The sequence below is a fragment of the Cyprinodon tularosa genome, unplaced genomic scaffold, assembly GCF_016077235.1.
Source record: "Cyprinodon tularosa strain WSP-4 unplaced genomic scaffold, ASM1607723v1 ctg1398, whole genome shotgun sequence".
NCBI classification, from domain to species: domain Eukaryota; kingdom Metazoa; phylum Chordata; class Actinopteri; order Cyprinodontiformes; family Cyprinodontidae; genus Cyprinodon; species Cyprinodon tularosa.
The window spans coordinates 25,418-49,667 of record NW_024038219.1 but is presented as its reverse complement, the minus strand read 5'-3'; the positions used below and the strand labels follow the sequence as shown (position 1 = coordinate 49,667).

At 36.4% G+C, this 24,250-nt stretch overlaps 1 protein-coding gene across 1 annotated transcript in view; it reads left to right on the top strand.

Annotated features, from left to right (window-relative positions):
• Positions 1-6,250: 6,250 nt before the first annotated feature.
• LOC119778832 (D(3) dopamine receptor-like) overlaps positions 6,251-24,250 on the top strand; it is a gene marked incomplete at its 3' end in the record, with an annotated part of 37,780 nt that continues 19,780 nt past the window's right edge. The window contains exons 1-2 of the mRNA XM_038278219.1: positions 6,251-6,781; positions 10,213-10,539. Of these exons, the coding sequence (XP_038134147.1) occupies positions 10,255-10,539 (285 nt within the window). The remainder of the gene's footprint in view (positions 6,782-10,212; positions 10,540-24,250) is intronic.

Sequence of the window (24,250 nt, the reverse complement as noted above, 5' to 3'; positions counted from 1 at the left end):
AAATAATTTTCTGGATATATACCTCGGTTACTTCTCTCCGGCTCCTTTGGAGATCTTCAAGCCTTTCCTCCTCTGCTCTCACCCCGCTGGCTCCCCTCCCTCGCCTGGCCCTAGCTGCACGCCCACCACGGCCTCTCTGCCCTCGTCCTCTTCCTCTCCCTCGCCTTGTAACCCCCGTGCCACAAACAAGACTTGGACTCTGTAAACGGGGAATATATATTCTTCCAGCGAACACAATCTCGCTGTTAAACTAATGACTACAATTACTTCGTCTGTTTATATCACCATGCAAAGCAGCTCACCAAAACGTCACAACGATGTAGAAAAAATAACGAGTATATTTATTATCTAAAGTCTACATGAAATCTATACCCTACACAGACTAATGAAATACTATCTGTAAAATTATCTATGTAAACAAACCTCATCACTTGAGAAGGTACAGTAGGTGATTCCGACGTCGTGGAAGACATTTTGTCCCGTAACGCTCGCCGTACTGTTGGGGGGGAGAAGCGGTGGGGGGGAGACGTTCATGTTGCTGCAGTCTGCAGTCTGACCGCTAGATGTCGCTGAAAATTACACACTGTAGCTTTAATTTACGTTGTTTGAGCCCCTTTTTAAACACTACCCGCTAGCGTGATTAAACTCGTGGGGTATGTGCAGTGACAGAAGAGCTCATTTGCTCTTTGTCGTTTTGATTCAATTAAAGAAGCAGAGCACAGTTTCCCCACGTTGGGCCTCTGTGGCCAGACATCCTTTATGAATACAACCCTGTGGTAACCTATAGCTGTTTAATTGTTCTATTTTTGGTCTCTAGGTTTTTTCTTTTTGTACAGCACATTGGTAAACTATTATGCGGTTAAAATTCTTTACAAACCTGGTTAAAGGTTAAGGTTAAATTATTTATGCATGGGTTTAAAAATGAAAAGTTCTTAGGTTACAAGTTTTTTTATTTAAATATTTATATAAACATGATTGTAGTTCTCTATAGTGCCACTTTATCATGTAATTTATTCGTAGTCCTATGCATAAATATTTATTTATATGACCTCTGAGTTCATGACAGTTTACTTCAAGTCCTCTTCAATCACATCATCCACATCCAAGAGTGTTCTCAGCATTGCTTAATTTCCAGCAGTGGATAGTAACAAAGTACATTTACTTGATTACTGTATTTAAGTTATTTCTTTGAGTATATTTACTTTACATGAGGAATTTTTTTGAGGGGGTACTTATAAATTTCACACCACTACAGTTCAAAGTCAAATATTGTATTTTCTACTTCACTCCATTTCCAGGAAGCTGCGAATTACTTGGTCCTTTTGGCTCAGCTTAGATTTGTAATCCTCTGTTGCTGTTTTTCTTTCTTGAAATGACATTTCAACACCACTGTTTTAGAGATTTGCATGACGTTCCACAAATGTGAGAAACTCAGTAGGATTGTAAATTGAGTAGGATGAGTTCTCAAGACAGAGTTGAGAAGAGAGCTTGGTGAGAGTATGAGGAAAATCTAACCACTCCTGATTTTTTTAATGGTTTGTTTTTAAATAAGAAATAAGAATCAAAGGTTTTCTCCATATTTTTTTGTATCATCTTTATGGTTAAGTTTTTTTCCAGGTGGTTTCTGAAAGTTACAAGGTTCTTTAAAATTACTATGAAAATCAGAAAGAAATGTACTGATATTAGAAAATGTAATTTTTATTTTTGAAAACTTTTAAATGCATGTACTTTTGAATACTTAAGTATTTTCAAAATGAATACTTTAATACTTAAACTTGAGTGAATTATTGACCGTGTAACTTACTTATAGTTGAGTAAGATTTGACTATGTACTACAGTACTACTACTACTAAGTACTACAGATGAGAACTTCGTCCACCACTGCCCGTTAACAACCTGCACATCACAGCCAATCAAGTTGAAAATTAGCTTTTTAGGCTTAATAGATTTTCTTTCTGTGAATGCATGAGTGGTTCTAGACAGGGGCATTAGGGGCCAGTGCCCCACAGAACTCTACCTGGCCTCTGTCCTGAAAATTAAATGTCCAAATGTTCTTGAAATGAGTGTATTTTCCCTTAAGTATAGCAGGCAGGTCAAACAAGTTAACCATGGCAAAAACTTTTAAAATAAGAAAAAAAAAAACTCCATTAACTTTTTTAAAATTTCAAATCTTATATAATTTTTAAAAGTACAAATACTCAGTCCTTTGTTAGATCATCATAACTACCTGCTCAAATGAAGTGTAAATATTCTTATTTTTAACTAATTTTTCCTTCTTTTTTAGATCATTCTTTGCTGTGTAATAGTAAATAAATTTTTCGTAAAGACATGCACTGACAGAGGAGAACATAACTGATTTGTACTTTGGACCAATTTCATATTTTGCCTTTACGATTCCTTTGACAATTATTTAGAAATTCCAGAAAGCTTAAAGCTTCAGTCGTATTAAGATCGGTTCACAGTTTTCTTCTGTTAGGTCAGGAGTCTGCAATTTTGGCTTAGTGGCTCATAATATAGTAAAAGATGCCCTCTTGCTCTGTTTGCATTGCAAATTGTGTCTAGAATTGCCACTTTGTGAATGTTTAGTTTACTATGAGCTCTGTGGGGTAAAAATGGTCAGGTTTGTATTTTCTCTTTTTTGTGTGTCATTTGCAAATTGTATTTGCAGTGTTCAGGTAAAAATGTACAGGAAAAATGGTATAAGATATGCAGCTGAGGTCTTGATATCAAGTGTCAAATTCTGAACCACTTCATTGAGGGTTGGTGGCCCCTACACATGCTTTGCCCAAAGTAAGGCTGCTTCAAATTATCAGCAACATTAGATTAAAAATTTACACTTTCCCTCTTTAATTGCTTTCATGCAGACATGTTAAATGTAATTTATTTCGAATACTTAAAGCTTCAAGGAGAGATTTCCTTTGTTGTGAAAAAAACCTAGGTACATCCAAAAAAAGACGAGCAAGTGCAAGGTCCAATACCTAAAGACTAATCAATGCTGCAACCAAAGTTTCCTCGGCAATGAAAGGAAGCAAAACAAAACTTTTACAAAAACATATGAAGGAAGACTGACTGACTGACTAATGGGAATAGGTTTTACAGTACATATATAATTAGATTTTATAAGATGAAGTCCAAATTAGTTTTTGACATCTGAAAAATCAAATGTAATATAAATATATTTATATAAAACAACGAGAGAATATTAAGGTATAACCCAGACCAGTACATTTACAGATTAGTATTGCAGCCAGCAAACTCTTTACACCCAATCGCATAGTTTTACATTAATGAAAACCTTATTTTGCTATTAATAAAAACTTCTTAAATCATTATTAAACTTAAGTATACCATAAAAAAAATAGTGAAGTAGTAAATCTAGTAATAAAATGTTTTTTTTTGTCCGTGGCCATGGTTGGAATGTTTGACATACAGATGAAAAATGAAATATATCAACCAGTAGATGGCAGCAAAAAGCAAGACAGAGTTAAACAGAAAAAAAAAAAAAATTTTTTCTCTTAATTCCAGTCCTCTATTATTTTTGCAGCGCTGATCTCTCAGTCCTGACCTTCACACCACCATCTGTCAAGACAGATATAGATCCTGACAGTAACAGCTCTGTGAGGAGCCATCAAGGGTCTAATCTTCACAAGGTCCCTCATTCAGGTGGACATACATTACCTTACTCTCCTTGTCCCTGCCCTTTCCAAGCACATCCTTCCGCGATAATGTAGGAGAGGTGTGGATGCCCACTTAATGAAGGAAAAAACAGTCTTATTAATTACACACTTCTACTGAATGCCACTGAGAGACTGAGATCTACTGAATGTGGCGTATCAGAAAGGCATTGGTTTCCAATGGTAAATCCAACTTAAGCTTATTGGAGTCAAACAACTCGCTCTAACATCCACATTACCTCTCATTGGGATTCTTCCAGCTCACCACAAAGCATATCAGAAATGATCCAGCATGTTGTTGACTAGCAGATGGATAGGTCATGTTTCCTTTGAGTCCCAAGGACGTTTGGACAGTTATACATTAGTTAAATCACAACATGCTGTGTGCTTGGAGTGAAAAATGATCTGCTGATTGTGGTTGCCACTGTGGTTACAGTCCATCAACTTCCTGCTGCTCATTGCATTTAAAAAATGCACTTCACTGATGCTTTGTAATGAGTTTCACTCCCTGACTTTGTCTGTTTTGAAGATACCTGGAAATATGAAGCCATTACTTTCCAGATTACGCACTCAAAAAAAATAAAATCGCGCAAGCAGAAACTTGATATTTAAAAGGGAAATAACCCTTTCTAATTACACTTTTATTCGGTTCCATGGTTGTCTTCTCAGGAAACAGACTTCTTGAGTATAGAAGTATACCTCAGTTTATTAAAAATTAAATAATAAATAGATAAACAATACAACTATTACTTCAATTTGTGTTAGTGATTAAAACTGAGCACAAACACACATGATTAATCGGATACATAATAATATCATTGTTAAGAAAAGAAACCCTTCCATATAGAAAGCCAATATTCTTAGTTTCAGCTACCACAGTATACATGTCAGATTAAATAATACTACTTATACTTCAGCGATAGTATCTAGGTGTTACTTTATTGTATGTCTTGTAACATGTCTGTTGGATGTGCTGTTCTTTTTATGTCTCTTTGCAGGTGATGAAGCAAATATTTCATCGTTATCTCTCTTTTATTTCCTCTTTCTTTCATCTTTCCTCCTTTTTTTATGTTTTCTTTTCCTGTTCCTGTTACTGCTAACCCTAACCTTAACCCGAACCCACCTCTATATCATTACTGCTTCATAGTTACCAAAGCGACTCTTACTTCTTTGTCTTTTAGCTATTTTATAAATGTATATTCCTATCGAATAGCTTAAAATATGGGAATCATGATTAGACAGAATATATGAAAACACCTGTCTGTGCATTATTCTTGCAAGGATAATAATGTTTTTCTCTCAGTGAAGTGAATTGATGAATTATATGAACCTCTCAATTTCCTTTGCTAAAAGTACTGGTGCCCAGTGGCGGTTCTAGACCAAATGTACCAGGGGACCAGGAGGGGGCCAGAGTGTCTTCATGGGGGCACAGAAAAGCATGGAATAAAAAACAGGGCAAGGGATACAAATGTATTAAGAGAGCTGCATGAAGTGAAATTTCTATTCAATTAGGTTTAGTAAAATTTTTATTTCCAATAAGGTCAACAACTTTAAGTTAATTAAGTTTCTATAAAGTCTGAATTAGAACTAAAAAAAAATTGATAAATTCAGCTGTAAAAATTAGAGTATTTTTTCCAAATTTGTTTTGAAAAAAACAAACATTTAGCAGATGAAAACTGGGATCCTATCTCAATGCCATTGAAGCTATTGCCGTATTGTTTTTAAATAATTAGTAAACCATAATTTGAAAAGGAGGTCAATATACATTTATAGTTTAGGAATTTTGCATATTTTTCACTTAATTTAAGTTAAAATGACCATTTTCTATAAAAACTGAATTAGAACTCAAGAAAAACTGATAAATTAAGCATTAGAATATTTCAAATTTATTTAGAAAAAAAAATTAGCAGATATAAACTGGGATCCTATCTCAATACCATTGAAGCAATGCCTTTTTTTTTTTTTATAATTAGTAAACCATAATTTGAAAAGGAGGTCAACATACATTAATAATTTAGGAATTTTACATATTTTTCCACTTAATTTAAGTTAAAATGACCATTTTTAAAAATATCTGACTTAGAACTCAAGAAAAACTGATAAATTCAGCTGTAAAAATTTGAGTACTTTTTCAAATTTGTTTTGAAAAAACCCCCAAAACATTTAGCAGATAAAAACTGGGATCCTATCTCAATACCATTGAAGCTATCGCCTTATTGATTTAAATAATTAGTAAACCATAATTTGAAAAGAAAAAAAATGAAATAGATCCAAATGACCTCTCTGTTACCATGTCTGTTCCAGCCCATCATCATTAGAATTTCTTTTAAGTATTATGTCTTCAGTAAAGGGGCCAGGACATGATCTACGGTGGCACTGGCCCCGTTGGCCCCTATCTAGAACCGCCCGTGCGGGTGCCCCATCCCAACATCATTACTCCACCATGGCAACCCCTTAGAAAACCTTTTTGCAGATGCCCCTAGTGAAAAAAAGGTGTGGCATTCTCAAACATTTCCCCCTCAATAGTCAGACTGCCATCATCGATCTCATTCTGACTCAATTGCTCGTTTAAAGAGGCCAACGTTAAGCTATTTTAGTTTAAACGACCCTTCCAGCAAAGAACGACCCAGGCAGGGTCACCATCGCTTCCAACCTGGGACCAGATAACGTACATGTTAATGGTTTTTAAAGGAAAAACTATTTATTTGCTTGTATGTAATATTTACCCAATCCCCCTCCTGCTCCTTTTACGCGCCTCCGCTGCGCCTGCAAAAAAACACCAAAGCGCAAAAGCGCAGAACGCATGTGAGCAGCCTCCTCTGGAGCGATGACATTTCGGTGGAGATGAAGTAACCAGCTTGGTGTGTCAAAGAGCTGCTTGCAGTTACTGTATAGCTCACCCACCCTGCGCGCAATGGCACGGAGCGCTCCAACAGCTGGAGCTGGAGGCTGTCACCGGATAAGTTTCATGTCAGCTCGGACTAAGCGGCTCCATGATGGCATCTGGTGAATTCTCCACTGGGAAACGGTGACATGTGTCCACTTTGCGTTTAAAGAGGGGGGGCGCGCTCCGAATACAGCACCATTAAGGACTATAAATGTTATAGGTAAGCTTCATTCCGAGCTTTTTTTGCGTCTTAAACTGGCTTTAGTAGCTATTTTGATCACTTGTATAATAGTCATGGACTTTATTTAACATCTGCCTTTTTTCAGAAGTCTCTATTAGACGCTCTATTCTCAAAAGTTTATGAAATTTGGGCTCATTTAAAGATTTTACGATTGTTAATATTTGATGAATTTCATATAAATCAAAGAAGCAGAAAAACAACCGGATTGTGTCAGTCTTGATTGCCTATAAATCATTCTTGCTATGCGTCCTTTCAAGGGCTCCCATCCTTTAAAAACGCCCTGGCAGATTTCAGAGTACATTAACTATGCACTAAAAGGTCATGGGATGCACAGCAGATTGTTTCCTGAAGCAAAAGGGTAAAAATGAGTCTAATTTCAGAGTATAAATAAACCCTTGACTGCGCTCATATTAAAAATTTATTTTTATTCATGGATTTGCATTCTTTACAATTCCCTGAAATAATTTATGATTGCAATGTTATGCAGCTTCCAAAAATATTTTTTGGCTTAAAATTTACCATTGCACTTCTTGCTTTTCTGTCTCAGTGCCTTGACTTCCTCTGCTTCTTCAGTTTCTCCATTAATGTGATACTGGGTCCATTCAGGAACTGGCTGGAATAATAAACCGGGGAAAATCTTTAGAAACTTGAGTGCAAGCCAGGTCTAAACCCAACCCGCAGCCTTTTTTGCTAAATTCTTACATTTCTGCTCTTGAGGGAGAGAGGAGCAGAATAAGAGGGATCTTTTTGAGCTCCTATACATAAACTAGACATTTTTATGTAAGAAAGTGAGACTATGGCAAATTATTTCAGAACCCTTTCTGCCTTTTATGTGACATTTATCATTTTAATTAAACTAAAATGACTAAAAGGGAAAACTGAATATAAAATATATGATTTGTTTGCAAGGTTATTTTTGAAAAAACATATGTGTTAATATCTGTTTCGAACATAAGAACATAATTAGTTCCAAATATAATCCATTTAGTTTTTTTTTGTTTTTTTTACATTAACTATTTGACTAGCTAAACCCATAATTTAGATCAAAGTGATATTATGGACAAAGGTGTCTGTCAGGAGAAAGGCAGAGAAAATCCACGGCAACATATACTGTATGTAGATAGATCCAATACTGTGGCAAAAGGAGTTAGACATTTCCAGATAGTGCTGGTTGTGTTCTTTGTGTGACAGAAATCTCCAAAACTTCCATGAGAATGTATTATGGTCTTTTGAAACCAAACATGGATAATTTTGTAACAATTTAAAAAAGTAATTTTGTGAGGGAGCATCACCAAAACAATAACCAATACCATCAGTGGAACATAGGGGTAGCAGCATGTTACTCTGGGCTTATATAAACAGAACTTAACTTATTTTCAAAGCAGTTAAAGTATAGTACAGTTATAAATGTCAGTCTTGAAGAAACCAGACATAAAAAAAAAAAAATAATTTCCCACTCTTCAAAGTCCAAACATTTTATCCAGATCATCCATAGAATTAGTTAAAATGGAAGACATTTAAGGTTTAGGAACGTTGGTCTGCATTTCAGATCAAAGTCTTATAGAATATTTGTGGGACTGTGTGAGGAAAGCTGAAGAAAACAAAAAATCAAAGCTGATGGATTTGGGGAACTTTTTCTAGGAAGAGTGAGAAAATATTGAGAAGTCAAGACATGGGGAGCTGAGAGACCAAAGGAGATTCATTGCTGAAAATGAATGAAATGATGCTAAATTTGAAGGTGTGCATACTTATGGAGCCTAGGTGGAAGTTCAACTGAATAAACTCGCCTTCTTCCGCCTATGACACAGCCCATCAGCTTTGAACCACGCCTCCACGAAAGCCAATCAGCATCCAAAGTTCATCTTAAAAGGCCTCCGATCCACATCGTCTGCTACCTAGTGCGCAGGCGGTAGATGCGCTGTGTGACTTCATTCAGATGACCCCGTTTCAACCCACCTCCAGCCCCTCCTCAACCATCACAGCTAAACTTCATCAGAGTGTCATTCCTCCCAGACTCTTACTGCGTTCCGCATCTCATTTCAACTGGTCTGGCAGAAGACTGCCATGTTTAGCCTGGTTCTGCCAAAGGCTTCTTCCCAACGGGGATTTTTTTCTCTCCACTGTCGCTCCATGCTTGCTCATCACGGACAGGTTCTCTCAACCTGTGTTATCCAACTGGACTTCCATCTTCCAGGTCCCTGAGTAAAGCTCTAGTATCACTGGATCCACTGGATCTCCCCATAAAGCTCAGCATACCGTCTCACTAACCAGCAGACTACAGACTGACCAACTTCATCTATCTCCACTCCACCACCAGTTTCAGGCCTGGGGGGAACAGCCCTATTCTTTACTTCTGTTCATGCATATCTATCAAAATTAAGTGCTATGTTTCCTGTCAAGGTCTGAGCGCCAAAGACAAAGTAATTGTATCAATAAATTTCTCCTAATTGTCTTTTCTCTCCGTTTGAGTTTTTCAGATTGAAATAAAACCAGGTTAATGTAGCTTTTATTCTTTGCATTCCCGCCAAGACAGATTTACTTCTGAAGTTAAAATGTAAACGATAAATACCATATTAAAGGTGAAGAAAGAGCTGAATTTATATATATATATATATATATATATATATATATATATATATATATATATATATATATATATATATATATATATATATATATATATATATATATATATAGGTCTAAATTAGCTTTTTAACAGGGATTGCAGATTTTTGTTATATCTGCTTCTGTAGGCACAGGTGTGAGCATGAGTACCACTCTGATGTTTGGCTTCAGGCCAGGCTGGGGGGTTTGGAGACAAATGAGAGGGAAGATGAAGTGCAAGGAGCAGAAAATGGGACTACAGCCAACTGGACATCTCAGGAATGGTAGCTTGCACTTGTGATGTGTTAACCTTACTGACTCTGCTCAAAAGCATGCAACTACAGCCCTCAACAAAGCTAACATATCATTTTAATAGTTGTACCAAACTAAATAAATGTCTTGCGCTGTTTAAAGCATTAATTTCTGCAGCGTCTTTAGTTAAGCGTGCCTACTGGAAGCAATAAGGATGACAGTATTACCTCTGCTTCTCATTTAACAGGAAAACTAAAGACAGTGTCGCATGGAAACAGGAGTGATGCGCAGAAAATAGGATTTCAGCTGGGATTTCAACCTTTACGTTTCTTTTATCAGTTTATCTGTTTTTTCTGTTGCTAAGAAGCAGTTTTCCCAGACGGAGCTTTGTTGTGAAATTGTGCTCCCATCATCAGAGGACAATTATGCTGCACTTATCTGACTAATGAGCTGTTAGAAATATATTTTCCATGTTTGCATGGGAATCCAAAGGAGAGGATGTACTGTGACTATCAGACGAGCGCTAAACAATGCTCCTTTTCTTGTTTTGGTAGGTTTGCCAAGTATCTCACCTCCCATGTAACTGGGGAAAAGCCATGGCAATGTTTAGCAGTGCAGAGCGACTCTGGAACGAGTCGGACCGACCTGGCTGGGATCAGAAGAATGAGAGCACGGACTCTTTGGGGGAGGATGAGCGCAACTACTACGCCATGCTGTACTCCCTGCTCATCTTGGCCATTGTGTTTGGGAACGTGTTGGTGTGCCTGGCTGTGCTGAGGGAGCGCTCTCTCCAGACCACAACAAACTACCTGGTGGTCAGCCTGGCTGTGGCTGACCTGCTGGTTGCCTCGCTGGTCATGCCCTGGGCCGTATACCTGGAGGTTGGTACCTGAACTTATAAATTGGCTAACAAAGAACATAAGAAGTAATGTTTTTTTAGTTCTCCACATCCCTATAATATCCTAAAAAAAGTATTTAAACCCTTACTAAACTAGGTGTAAATATTTTGGATCATCTAACCTACTATTATATCAACAAAACTTATTCTAAATGGAAACAAGATGCAGATTATAAATGATGATGTCCATGTTGTCCAAACCACTAGAACAAAATGTTGTTTTTTTTATAATTATTTAACTGATTACATTATTTTTTTTTGCCTTACTTTCAGAAGCCTTAAGGCTGGGCATACACTGTACAACTTTTTTCCCTTTTTGGGGCGATTCTCCAGTCGTGCAAGAATATTTTCGTTGGACTCCTGATCAAGAATCGTACGATCAGAAGAAAATAAAACATTTTTGAAATTCAGTCCACCCTCGTGAGGTGTGGGTGGTTAAATCCTGCTGTTGAAGCAGAGCTACAAGCATCTACGAGCCAATTTACCAGAACTTCTAGCAGTATGCATGTGCAAACAATGGAGTTCTTCTTCCAGATTGATGAGTCCGACTGGCGTCAGCTCTTGGTGCTGAGTCCGACGTGTGGTTTTTGGATGTGCAGTGTGAGCATGTAGATCGCATCAGAGCATCGGGCCGTACAGTGTGAGAACATACACGGGATCTGTGAAGTTTTAAACCCTGCAGTTTCGTCATACAGTTTAAACTGTAGCTGAGTACAACAATTGAAATTATCGTACAATGTATGCCCGGCTTTACCCAACCTGGTTACTGCCTGACCTGTAAAAGAAAAAAAAAAAACCACACAATTAACATGGAAGCTGCTTAGCATATAAAGCCGGCTAATTAAAAAAGGCATCACTCTGTTGGAAAGCCATGTACAATGCTTTAGGGTTCCCTTTTAGGGTTGCTGAAAATGCAAACACTGGTGAATGTAGAAAGGAGTCACCAGGAAAACATAATTACTCCAAAAAGGCATAATTTAATAATCTAGGAGATCAAAAAGGTTCTGAAAACTAAAACTGAAAACTTCTGAAATTATTACATACTTTTCAATAAATGATAAGCGTTTTTAAGTAGGAGTAATTGTTATTTGAATGGTCTTTACTGGAGACATCCATGTTTGTCAAAGAGCACTAGTGAGCACTACTGCCACCCACCAGTTTGTGGCATCACTTGTGGTCCTTTGAAGTAACACAAGCCTCAGTTGCCTTAGTCAATCGCCAAAAAATGTTCAGGTTCCTTTTTTTCCCATCAAATGGACTGTAGCTTTGCATTACATGGTTTCGTTATACAAAGTTGTTTTACATTTAGCTGTGACAGTATAACAGATCAATGATTAATGAATGCATTGCAACTGGCCAAGATCTACTTTATCATGTCGGCAAGTATTAGTGATGGTGCATGCTGACCAGAGATGTTGAGAGAGATGTGAAATTCTAATGCTTTACTTCTGAATGCTTGCAGAGTTTATTTAATGATTGTGTTTCCATCCCATCTATGGCATATTTACTGTACGTTTGAAACCATGTCAAGTGAGCATAAAAGCTTTTTTAGAAAATTTTGTAACTTGATTAAAATATAAAGATATTTCTATCAACCTCTTCTATTATGACCCTTCAAATTGCGCATATAAAATCACTGATGGAAATATATGATGTCGCTAAACAAAAGGAAAGAGAATGGGAAATAATTATTTAAATAGCCGACACTCAAGGAAAACCTGTCGCTGAAAAGATCAAACAAAAATGTTTAATTGTCAAAACCATTGGGCTGATCCACCAGACCTTTGGAAAAATACTCACTGGGCTGACAAGATAAAAGTGAAAAATTTTGGAAGATATGCATGTTTTAAATTTTGCATAAAACTAACCCAGCTTCCAGAATAAGTTATTTTAGAGTCAGGTTACAGTTACCCTGTTACATACAGTATGGACAGGTTTGCATGAATATGCTTTTTTCTTTAATAAATAAAAACCTCATTTTAATTCAACCTAGAGAAACTCCCACAAAGAAAAGAAGCAATTAGAAAGATTTTATTGACAAGAATTAAAATAAGTTCTTTTTGCGCTCTGACACAATGTCTCAGAGGAGACATTATGCTGTAAGTCGTCATGAGCCTGTATGAATAACTTAAGAAGATGATTAGAGTAATCTTCCCCCTGGGCCCATCCATACTAGCATCGTCCATATTACAGATTTCAAGTAACAAAGTACAAATACTTGCCTTAATTAAGTATACATTTCGACTTTCTATACTTTTCTGGAGTAATTCTTTTTTAGACAACTTTTCACTTCTATGCCTTACATTTATTTGCATTTATCTCAACTTTCTACTCCTTATATTTTAAAAATAGACTTTATTTTCGTTTCATTTAAGCAAATTTTCATTATGGCCTGTTGATGTTTAAAAAACGTTAAAACCGTCAAAATAATTAGTTTCATCCAGACAATTTCTTTGTGGTTGGACTTAGTACTGCGCCAAGTTGTTGTTCGCCATCTACCAAAATAAATAGTGTTTCAAGATGATGCAAAGGTAAATTTGACACCGTTACCATTAGTTATAAGGAAGTATAAGAATAAGTATATTAAAAGGAAGGTATCATCCAGAATTGTAGGAAAAATGTTCCTTTAGTTGCCTAGTACAATAAAGCATTTCAATTTTTTTTTCCTGCATTAGTTTTACTTTTATATTTTAAGTAATTTTAAAAATGGTACTTTCACACGTTTACTTGAATAAAAAGCTTAAGTTGGTAATTTAACTTCTACAAAAGTGTTTTTAATCAATACAATGTATACTTCTACTTGAATAATAAACATTAGTAGTTTTGACACCTCTATTCCATACCACCAATAGAAGTTGAATTTGCCAAAATGTTTATATTTTCTTTTATATGATAGTCTTGCTCTCTCATTTTTAAAAACATGTTTACCATTCTGAATTAGACAAAAATATTTAGATTCAAATAGATCATTGTAAGAACAGTTGTTTTAAAGGATAGAATGCTCTTCGTAATGCCTTTTATATGCTGCATCATAAAAGGAATTACCCTGTTACTAATGAGATTTGTACAGAGTAACTTGTTGTAGACTAGACTGCAGCCATGCTGCAGTGCTAATTCCAGCTCTTGCATACACATGAGTAATGAGTAAAAGCTCATTTTTATTTTTACTGAATCTACAACATTAATGTTAAGAGTGTTATTTTAGGATTGCCCAACTTCCTTCTAATAATTAGTATATTTCAAGTGTTACCTGATTTGAAAACTGTATTGTTCATATAGTTCTACATATATTTTATTAGATTAAATTCAGGTTAAACAGTTTGACTATTCAAGCAATTTTAATATGAATACATATTCAGGAGTTTAACAGTAATCATTCAAAAAAATCAAACATGCCAGTTATTTTCTTTAATTACTTTATAATTTTCTCTTTTATTTTCATTTTTTCACTAATTAACTACAAAGGGCATATCTACCACAATTTCATTAATTAAAGCCTATTTAATCCTAATTTATGTCATAAATTGTTTATAATTAGGTTGGCATTTTGTCTTGACTTTAAATGGCTCTTGTATTTTTTTTGTCTTTTTTTTCTAATCACTGTACTTTAAATTCTGATAAGCACCAGTGAATAATAATGTTCTAAAATAATACCATTATCTCAAATTGCTAAATAATTACTCAGTGATATACTAATTCATTGAAGTCTTAGACCTAATTGATGATAAGTATAAGAGCCCTGAAAGAGTATAGGTTAAATAGAAAAGGCTATTCATCTTAATTAATTGTTATTTACCATCTAATTGTTAATTTACTTCAGCACCTCCTGTCATGCTCATTGCTCGGCAACGCCATTACGTGTACCTCAAGCATCCACGTTTAATCAAAGAAAAAGACTGCACTCTAAAGACAGGCTGTAAGAGAGTAATGTTTATATTTGGCACCACTGAAGCATCTAATTGTGTTTTATCCAGGATGGACTTCACACAGGGCCGGATTTAGAAAATGTTTGGGCCCTAGGCAAAGGGTTAGGGTTAGACACACTTAATATCATAAGCATTCTGATGGCATTTTAGCGAAAAGATTTTTATCAAAAACATAATTAATGTGCACAAATAAGTAATACTTGTATTAACCATACATGTTTAAGGAGTTTTATTGGGCCCCCTGGCACTTGGGGTTCTAGGCAATCACCTAGTTTTGCCTAAATATAAATCCGTTATGCTGTCCTAGCTTTTTTTTTTTTTTGCCTTCATTTTGGATTAAATCAATTATTTAATTTCATAAATACTGGAGCATTAACAGAGCATAATATAAAATTTCCAAATAATTTAGTTTTAAGGCTAAATGCAAACGAAAGCAGTTCTAAGATCAGGGAGGAAGAAAATATACCAAGCTTAATACTAAATACCTTATGAATCTGCTCAAGTAAGCACCATCAGCTGCAGGAAGAAAAGGGGAGGATTATGTTATTGTGACCACAGGGTGTCTATTTAGCTGCTTCACAGAAATGTGATGATCTCTCTTTCTGCTGCGAGGATGAACAAATCATACGCTTCCTCCCAAGTTACCTTATCCTTCGATGGTTGAGCTGAGCTATGACCTCTGCCTGAATAAAAGTGGCAGCTACTTGCAGCAGAGAATGAGCAATCTCTTTTCACAGCTCACCCTAAATTATTCTTCTTAGTTTTGAACACCTGACTTGTCTACAGCAACAGCTTCATAAAAGTACAAGGACTTGCTAAAGTATTCGTACCCCATAAATATTTTCCCATTTTGTCACAGCCAAAAACTTTGATATATTTATTTGGTAGTTTATGTGATTTACCACCTACAAGATAGTGTAAATATTTGAAACTAGAGGAAAAAACTGAAGGTGGTTTTGAATGCTGTCTTTTTATAAACATAATATGTAACATGGAAGATGTATGAGTATCCAGCCCCAGAGTCAAAACTTTGTAGAGCTGCCTTTTTGTACAATTTGAAACCACCTACAACTGCAAGTCTTTAGGTGAATGTCTCTAGTATCTGAGCTTTGCAAATTTAAAGACTGAAATCCTATTCTGCTTTACAAATTAAGCGGAACAGGCTAATCCCATTTAGAGATGCAGTCAAGAGGCCCATGGTCAGTCTGGATGAATTGCAGATATCTACAGCTTAGGTGGGAGACTATACAATCAGTCATAGACTGCACACATCTGTTTTTTTCTTAGCCATTTCTTAAATACATCCTTAAAAAGTCTAGTTTAAAGTTTGCTAGAAGCCACCGGAGATACACAGCAAACATGTGGAAAAAAAGGTGCTCTGGTCAGATGAAACCAAAATCAAACTGGCAACAATGCAAAATAGTATGTTTGGCATAAAAGCAAATCAGCCTGAACACAACACCCCCACTGTTAAACATGGTGGTGACAGCATCATGGTGTGGGCCTGCTTTTCTTCAGCAGGAACAGGGAAGATAGTTCAAATTTATAGGAAGATGGATGGAGCCAAATACCAGAGATTTTTCTGGTTGAAAACCTGAGATTTGTCTTCCAACAAGACAATGATCAAAATGATCAAGCAAAATGTACAATGTAATTGTTCACAAATAAAGGTATCCAGGTGTTAGAATGGCCAAGTCATGATTCAGACCTGAATCCAATCAAGAATCTGTGAAAAGAACTGAAAACTGCTGTTCACAAACGATCTCCATCCAAACTCACTGAACTCTAGCTGTTTTGCAAGTAAGAATCGGCAAAAATGTCAGTCTCTCGATTTGCAAAACTGATTGAGACATAATCGCAGCAAAAGGTGGCGCAACAAAGTATTAACTCCAGGGGGTTGAATCATTTTGCACACCCAATTCTTTCAGTTTTTTATATGTTAAAATGTCCATTAAATTTTATTCCACTATATGACTGTGTCCTACTTGTTGTTGATTCTTCACAAACAATTACAATTTTATATCTTTATGTTTGAACCCTGAAATGTGGCAAAAGGTCAAAAAGGGGCCGAATGCTTTCGCAAAGGACTGTATATGTTATCTCCTATTAAAAATATGCTTTGGTGAAAAAAATACATCACAACATCATAATGCTTACTAAGAGATTGAGCATTGCTCTTTTAGATGTTCAAATTGTGGGATACTTTTTTTTCCCAACCTTCCACCTTGAATATATATATATATACCAGTCATTAAAAAGTAATAAAAAAAAGTAGAAAAATACTTGCTTCATAATTGATCTGTGGGCATCAAATTGCTTCAATGTTATTTTATGGGTCAAATGGCACAATTTGACACAATACGGCCCATTTGGAGAGGTTTGGAGACGCTGGTGACACCAACAGTTCAAGGCCCCACAGAAATGTTCTGCAGTTGTGGTTGACATGATGTAGAACAAATGTTATACAATGAGACATGCCTTTTATTAAGCATGTTTTCTATTAGTGCTGTCAAAAAAAAAACTATTATTTTTTTGAGAATAAAAAAACAACTTTGAGTAATTTTTGAAGGTTAGTTTATATTTTCAGAAACCAGAAGGTGTTAGCTTTCACATGATGTGTCACACATGTCATTTGGGCGTACATTTCCTCAGTTATTTGCTTTTCCATTTGGTTATGGAAAATAGGCAAGGATTATCCAAAATTTGGTGGGTGAAACAAAAGGGAACACAATGTAGCATATCTGTAAAAAACAGTATACTATATTTTAAATTAATGCAAATGGATCATAACAAATAAGGTCAATAGGCTAGTTCTCAGAAGATAGATACAACTCATGAAACAGCAGACAGAGACTAGAAGTTTGCAGTTGCGAGTGCTTTGTATTTATAGTGAGGAAAATTTTATACATATTTACATCAGTGAATCATCCAAATGGCCATATATAATGCGCAAAAAAGAAAGAAAACAAAACAATAAAGAGGAAAAAGAAAAACAAAATTTATCAATTCCACAATTAATGAAACCACATCCCTTCAGTCCATTCACCCCGAGCTGGGGTTGATTAAAGGTCCCAAGCAAATTTCTTCTAAAGTGCTTGGTACAGTGCAGGTTGTGGACTGACAAAAGTCAGAGCAGAGTGGAAACAAAATTGTTCGTTGGCTGCAAGGAGCCTCCTACCAGCCTGGCAGGAGATCCAAAGTCTTTGTGCACCCAAAGTGCAATCTTTCTTGGGCTCTAGGCCTGGACCTTCAGCTCGCCATCAACACCTGGCCAATTCCATAGTTTGTATGTTAGACAAACAGCTTTTTTCATGTCATCTCGGCTAAGTAGTTAGCTCCTGCAGCTCTGCTTCTCCCAACATGCCATAGTCTTTCATACTTCCCCACTTCAACTAATATACCTAACTGATAGGCTGTTGCACATGTGACCCTGATACTCAACAGCAATTGGCTGTGTAGCAATGAGGGGATGGAAGTGAAAAAACATTCACAGAATGATCACTGGAATCTTTCTCCATTATCTAAACATGTAAATGGAAAATCACTGGGATTTACACCCGGGTTACAACAAGTGTTGTCTATTTACTTATTAGTGGTTTTTTCAAGGCTATTTTTTTTACATGAGGTTTTATTAAGATTTTTCAGACTATAGTGGGTGGCTGGGAAATTTCACATTTTCACTTGTAAATGGTTTTATAAATAAAGTAAAGGTGGCACTGTTTAATGCATATTGTACCTCTCTGAACACCGCTCACCTGTGGACTACATATAGAAAAATCAACCTACAAAGGCTGCAGGTGGCATATAATGATGCTATGCGGCTACTTTTGAAACAGCCAAGATGGACCAGTGCAAATGAGATGTCTGTCACAGCAAGTGTCAATACCATACAAGCTTTTTTATGAAAGCAAATATATAAGTTTATTTGTAGGTTAAATGCATCTGGAAATTACCTTGTCACTTACTGATACCACACATAGTGCAATCCGATATCAGTCTAAGCTGTGGAGACACTGGTATTCCTGTCTTCTTAAAGTCCCTATTTAGTCGATAATAGTACTTGTTTTTGTGTTTTTTATTATTAACTATTTTTATTTTTTTTCTATGTATGTATTTACTGTATTGGACCATGAGTCCGGAATAAAGTTTTTATCTTATCTATAGACAACATCTAAATTTCATTCATTCTGCTTCGCAGTTAGCCACGACTCTGTACAGAACAAGTACATTAAGTCTAAAACCCATATTATTTATTTTATTAAACTATTTTCCCTTGAGATTGTGATATGATCCACATAAAAAAAAAAAATTAATGGATTAATATTTTTACTGTTCAGTTCAGTCAGGTTGGATTTTATTGATTCCCTATTTGTGCTTGATCTGACTTAATTAAAAGCATGGAGTTTTAATCATATCAGTTTATGCCTGTGTAGAATATCAGCAACAGAAGAGCTTCATAGGGAAAATCTATGCTATTCTTTTTTAATACCATGCAATGCAATGCAATCTTAAGTCAGGGTGATTTGCATACCACCTAGTGTCTCGAATATTAACCAGTTATTGTTCTTATGAGTCTACCATCTTGCAGTTAGTGAAACTGGTGAGCATAAGGCTATAATGAGAAAGCTACGCTCTCAAAAAGAGATCAATGCTGCCCGCAGCAGTTTACTAAAGAACGTGTGGGTGAAGTTGAAAACTGTTCAGAAATGTGTTCTGGATCTATGATGAGCAAAATATGAATTTTGGTTCTTAATAGGAAAGACACATAGACAGAGTTTCTACGTCATTCTGATACATAATGGTGAAAGAGTCATTTTTCAGTATACAGTCAGCTGCAGTGGGGGGCCAAAGTGGCTCATTATTCCTATCAAGAGATTGTTCAATAGAAAGATGAAAGGCTTTTTCAATCAAAGTTATGTCAAAGAAAAAATATTGTTGTAAGTTTTAGATGTCAGAGAGTTGTCCTTCAGACACGTAGGCACGTATAAGAATCTCAATTCGTGAGTGTCAAACAAATCACTGAATGATCCAGTATTTAAGGCGGACAAACAGTTAAATGTTTCAGAGCGTTTATTGACAACAGATTCGGAGTAAGTGGCGACTGAGCTAAGGACGGTAGGAACCTCTGTGGGTGGAGACTACAAGTTAGGGACCAGGTCTTTCTGGAGGTGAATGATCATGAAAGTGCGAGTCACTATCGTAGTCTTATAGTTCAATCCGCACCCAGAGGTACCAATGTATTGGTGGTTGGAGGACAGGCAGGAGATCAGAACCGAACAGACAAACATAGGCAGGATAATCGATAGGGTGAAGCCAAAGCCTTTATCGGTTATCGATCAAGAGCAGGTAGTCAGATAACAAGCACGCAAGAATAAGTCTCACCAAATGCTCGAAATAATCTGGCACTAATGACTTGTCTGAATGCTGGTTCTATGGTGACTGAGTTCGAATTCAGCAACTGCATCCTCCGAATGCAAGATTCATCGGCCGATTATGTCATAGCGCGGCGCCGAGGTCTGTTCGGATTGGAAAGGTCCTCGTTATGTGGCCGGCAAATGAAGGCTTAATTTTGCTTGAAGTACGGGTCTGGTGTATCCTATGTAGCCTCGGGTATCCCGTGATTCATTGCGAGTCCAAGCAAGCCAGCTACTCCGTGCTCAGAGGAAAAAGGGAAATGACAACGAACAGTTTTGAATGTTTTAAGTGCAGTTTAATAAAATAAAAGTATGTGAATAATTACATCTGAAATTAATGAAAATAGTTTGTTTTTGAACGTTTTTTTCTGAAAGTTTTTTTCTGTCGCTGTGCAAATGGGTTTGGTTGACATTTAAGCACAGATTATAATATCTCTGAAGTGTGAGGACTATAAATGTGATATTCGTGACGATGGTGCTGGGCTGCACGGTGGCTCCTGACCTGTTTGACTTGACAGCCAAAGCTCTTTTCACGGACCTTAAAAGACCCAGTCCAGGTAGACCAAGTTCATGGAGGATGCAGCCTCTAAAATTGAACACACCCAGAGACTAATGCAGGTGGATCAGATGAGCGGGTAATGAGAACTGGGCAGAGTTAAGCAGGTGTATGAAATAAGTAATCCGACCAGGCATCAGTGCTGAGATCAGGACAGTGAGAAATCAAAAAAGGAGGGTTAAAGTCTACCAGTGGAATGAATAAACTCAAATTCTTCACATTTTTCAAGCTGAACTTATTGATTGTTACACATTTTATGAAAAATGTACAAATATCAGATCATTTCTTATCTTTTTCATGAGAAAGCAAATATCCAAATATGGTTTTCTAATTAAATCTGTTTTAGTGAGTTTTAGAGTTATTTTTATTTTTTTTCTGGCTTGAATTAGTATTTTTTTTTTTTATAAGATGTCGATGCCAAAAAGAATGATCCATAGTTATCAACACATTTTTTTTTATATATACCCCCTTTAATATATCTTTATGCTTAAATTAAAACCCAGGTTTTTTCATAAGGAAGTTTTTTCACCTTGAAATTTTCTATTTGCAACCAGCCAGACAACTGTTTCTGCCCCTGCTGCGTCTTTGTAGTTAGACATGCAGCACACCTTACTGCTGACACATTGTTCACATACATAATCTAACAGTGTCACAATGAAATACCTCCTGATTCCCACTGAGTTAACATACTCTATCAGTGGATTGTTATTAGATGTGTGAAAACATTTATTTCAGTGTTGTCGTTTATAAGACAAGTTGTGTGTTGTTTAAAAAAGTGGGTGTTGTTGAGATCTAGATTTAGAAACAAATTAGCACTAAGCTACCAGAAAATGTGATCGGTTCAAAGCTTCTTTTAGGCCAACCTGTTTCTGCAACAGTGTCTGAGATCCAGTGAAAAGACACTACAAGCTTTGAAAAACATCAATACACCTTCGACATATTCAGTTGATGCAGCGTTGAAACCACAACGTTTAACTGAAAAGTATTGAGTCTGTTTGTATTCAGGCAATTTTCTCCAATACTAAATAAAATATAGGGCAACCATTTGGCTTCATACAACCCTTAGTCACAGACTCCACAATTATCTTCTCTCTTGTTATATGTAATGTACTTAGTTCAGGTCAGTTATAAAGTTTCAATTCTGAAAAAAATTTCACTTCGGAGCACTAAACAAGACAAACCTATTTAAATGTATTTACGAGGGCATATAGTCAATTTAGTCCTTTTATATAAACATATTTAATTAACTGGTGGTAAACTTCTGCAGATGTAGATGCACCAGATTCACACAGGTCACCATCCAGTGAATTGATGTGAGATCTTGGACTAATAGAACTATCTTGGTCTTTACTTCACAATAAATTGAGCTTGAGTAACAACACTAATGTACTTTACAGGAAGGGTCAGAACAGACTTAACCTTTTTCAGTAGACTGAGTTCTTTTTGAGTACCTCCTACTCTCTAAAAGACCTTTGACTCTGTGTTTACAACCATGCTGTTATTTATATAGCTCCTTTCCACTCAATATGAGATGTTTGGATCAATGCAGCATTGCGCACAGTTTTCTCTATGCTTGTATATGGGCTTGTTTTTTTTACTTTTAATGTTGATAGGTCTTTAATTGATCTTTTTGTTGCTCATTTGTTGTGATTCATTTGTCCTATATGTACCTGGGCTTCCATTTTCCTAATTGCTTTGCCATTGACCCATCTGGATGTCCACACTGTGGAACAATGAAGGATATTTATATTCCAATTTATTATATTCTATTCTTTCTAATAAAATTTACTCACATAGATCCCAGATCAATCCTTGTTATAAATCAGTTTATATAAAAAATAGTTTATCATAAAACCTTCTCTATCTATGGAGGTTGCAGCAATCCCAGCAATCTCATGACTGAAGATGTGGTAACAGTTGACAGGTAAACATTACCTTTATCGAAGAGTTGCAAGTAGAAAGCCAAAACTGAATAGAAGCCACACAAAAAAAAAACAAAACTGTTTATTGTTTGTCACAGGCCAGGAAGCAAAGCAGATATCTGGAATAGGGTGCTTCAGTCTGAAGAGATCAACATAGTTTTTCGCATAGATTTCAAATGTTACATCTAGCAAAAAAAATGAAAATGAGGCGCATTCCCAGTATATACGATAGTAGTGGCAGACTCATTCTACCAAAACATCTTTTTTTTGTTTAACAGGAACAGGGAATCTGTTCATGGTGCTATATAATGGAGGATTGTCCTGTATTTACAGGTGCTGGTCATAAAATTAGAATATCATGAAAAAGTAGATTGATTTCAGTAATTCCATTTAAAAAGTGAAACTTGTATATTATATTCATACATTACATACAAACTCATATATTTCAGATGTTTATTTTGTTTAATTTTGATGATTACAAATGACAACAAATGAAAATCTCAAATTCATCATATCAGAAAATTTGAATATTGTGAAAAGGTTCAAAATTGATGGCCCCTGGTGCCACACTCTAATCAGCTAATTAACTCAAACCACCTGCAAAAGCCTTTAAATGGTCTTTCAGTCTAGTTCTATAGGCTACACAATCATGGGGAAGACTGCTGACTTGACAGTTGTCCAAAAGACGACCATCGACACCTTGCACAAGGAGGGCAAGACACAAAAGGTCATCGCTAAAGAGGCTGGCTGTTCACAGAGCTCAGTGTCCAAGCACATTAATAGAGAGGCGAAGGGAAGGAAAAGATGTGGTCGAAAAAAGTGTACAGGCAAGAGAGATAACCGCACCCTGGAGAGGATTGTGAAACAAAACCCCTTCAAAAATGTGGGGGAGATTCACAAAGAGTGGACTGCAGCTGGAGTGAGTGCTTCAAGAACCACCACACACAGACGTATGAAAGACATGGGTTTCTGCTGTCGCATTCCTTGTGTCAAGCCACTCTTGAACCACAGACAGCGTCAGAAGCGTCTAAAGAGAAACAGGACTGGACTGCTGGTGAGTGGTCCAAAGTCATGTTCTCTGATGAAAGTAAATTTTGCATTTCCTTTGGAAATCAAGGTCCCAGAGTCTGGAGGAAAAGAAGAGAGGCACTTCATCCACGTTGCTTGAAGTCCAGTGTAAATTTTCCACAGTCAGTGATGGTTTGGGGTGCCATGTCATCTGCTGGTGTTGGTCCATTGTGTTTTCTGAGGTCCAGGGTCAACGCAGCCAGATACCAGGAAGTTTTAGAGCACTTCATGCTTCCTGCAGCTGACCAACTTTTTGGAGATGCAGATTTCATTTTCCAACAGGACTTGGCACCTGCACACAGTGCCAAAGCTACCAGTACCTGGTTGAAGGACCATGGTATCCCTGTTCTTAATTGGCCAGCAAACTCTCCTGACCTTAACCCCATAGAAAATCTATGGGGTATTGTGAAGAAGAAGATGCAATACACCAGACCCAACAATTCAGAAGAGCTAAAAGCCACTATTAGAGCAACCTGGGCTATCATAACACCTGAGCAGTGCCACAGACTGATCGACTCCATGCCACGCCGCATTGCTGCAGTAATACAGGCCAAAGGAGGCCCAACTAAATACTGAGTGCTGTACATGCTCATACTTTTCATGTTCATACTTTTCAGTTGGCCAACATTTCTATAAATCCTTTGTTTTTATTGGTCTTCAGTAATATTCTAATTTTCTGATATGATGAATTTGAGATTTTCATTTGTTGTCATTTGTAATCATCAAAATTAAACAAAATAAACATCTGAAATATATGAGTTTGTATGTAATGTATGAATATAATATACAAGTTTCACTTTTTAAATGG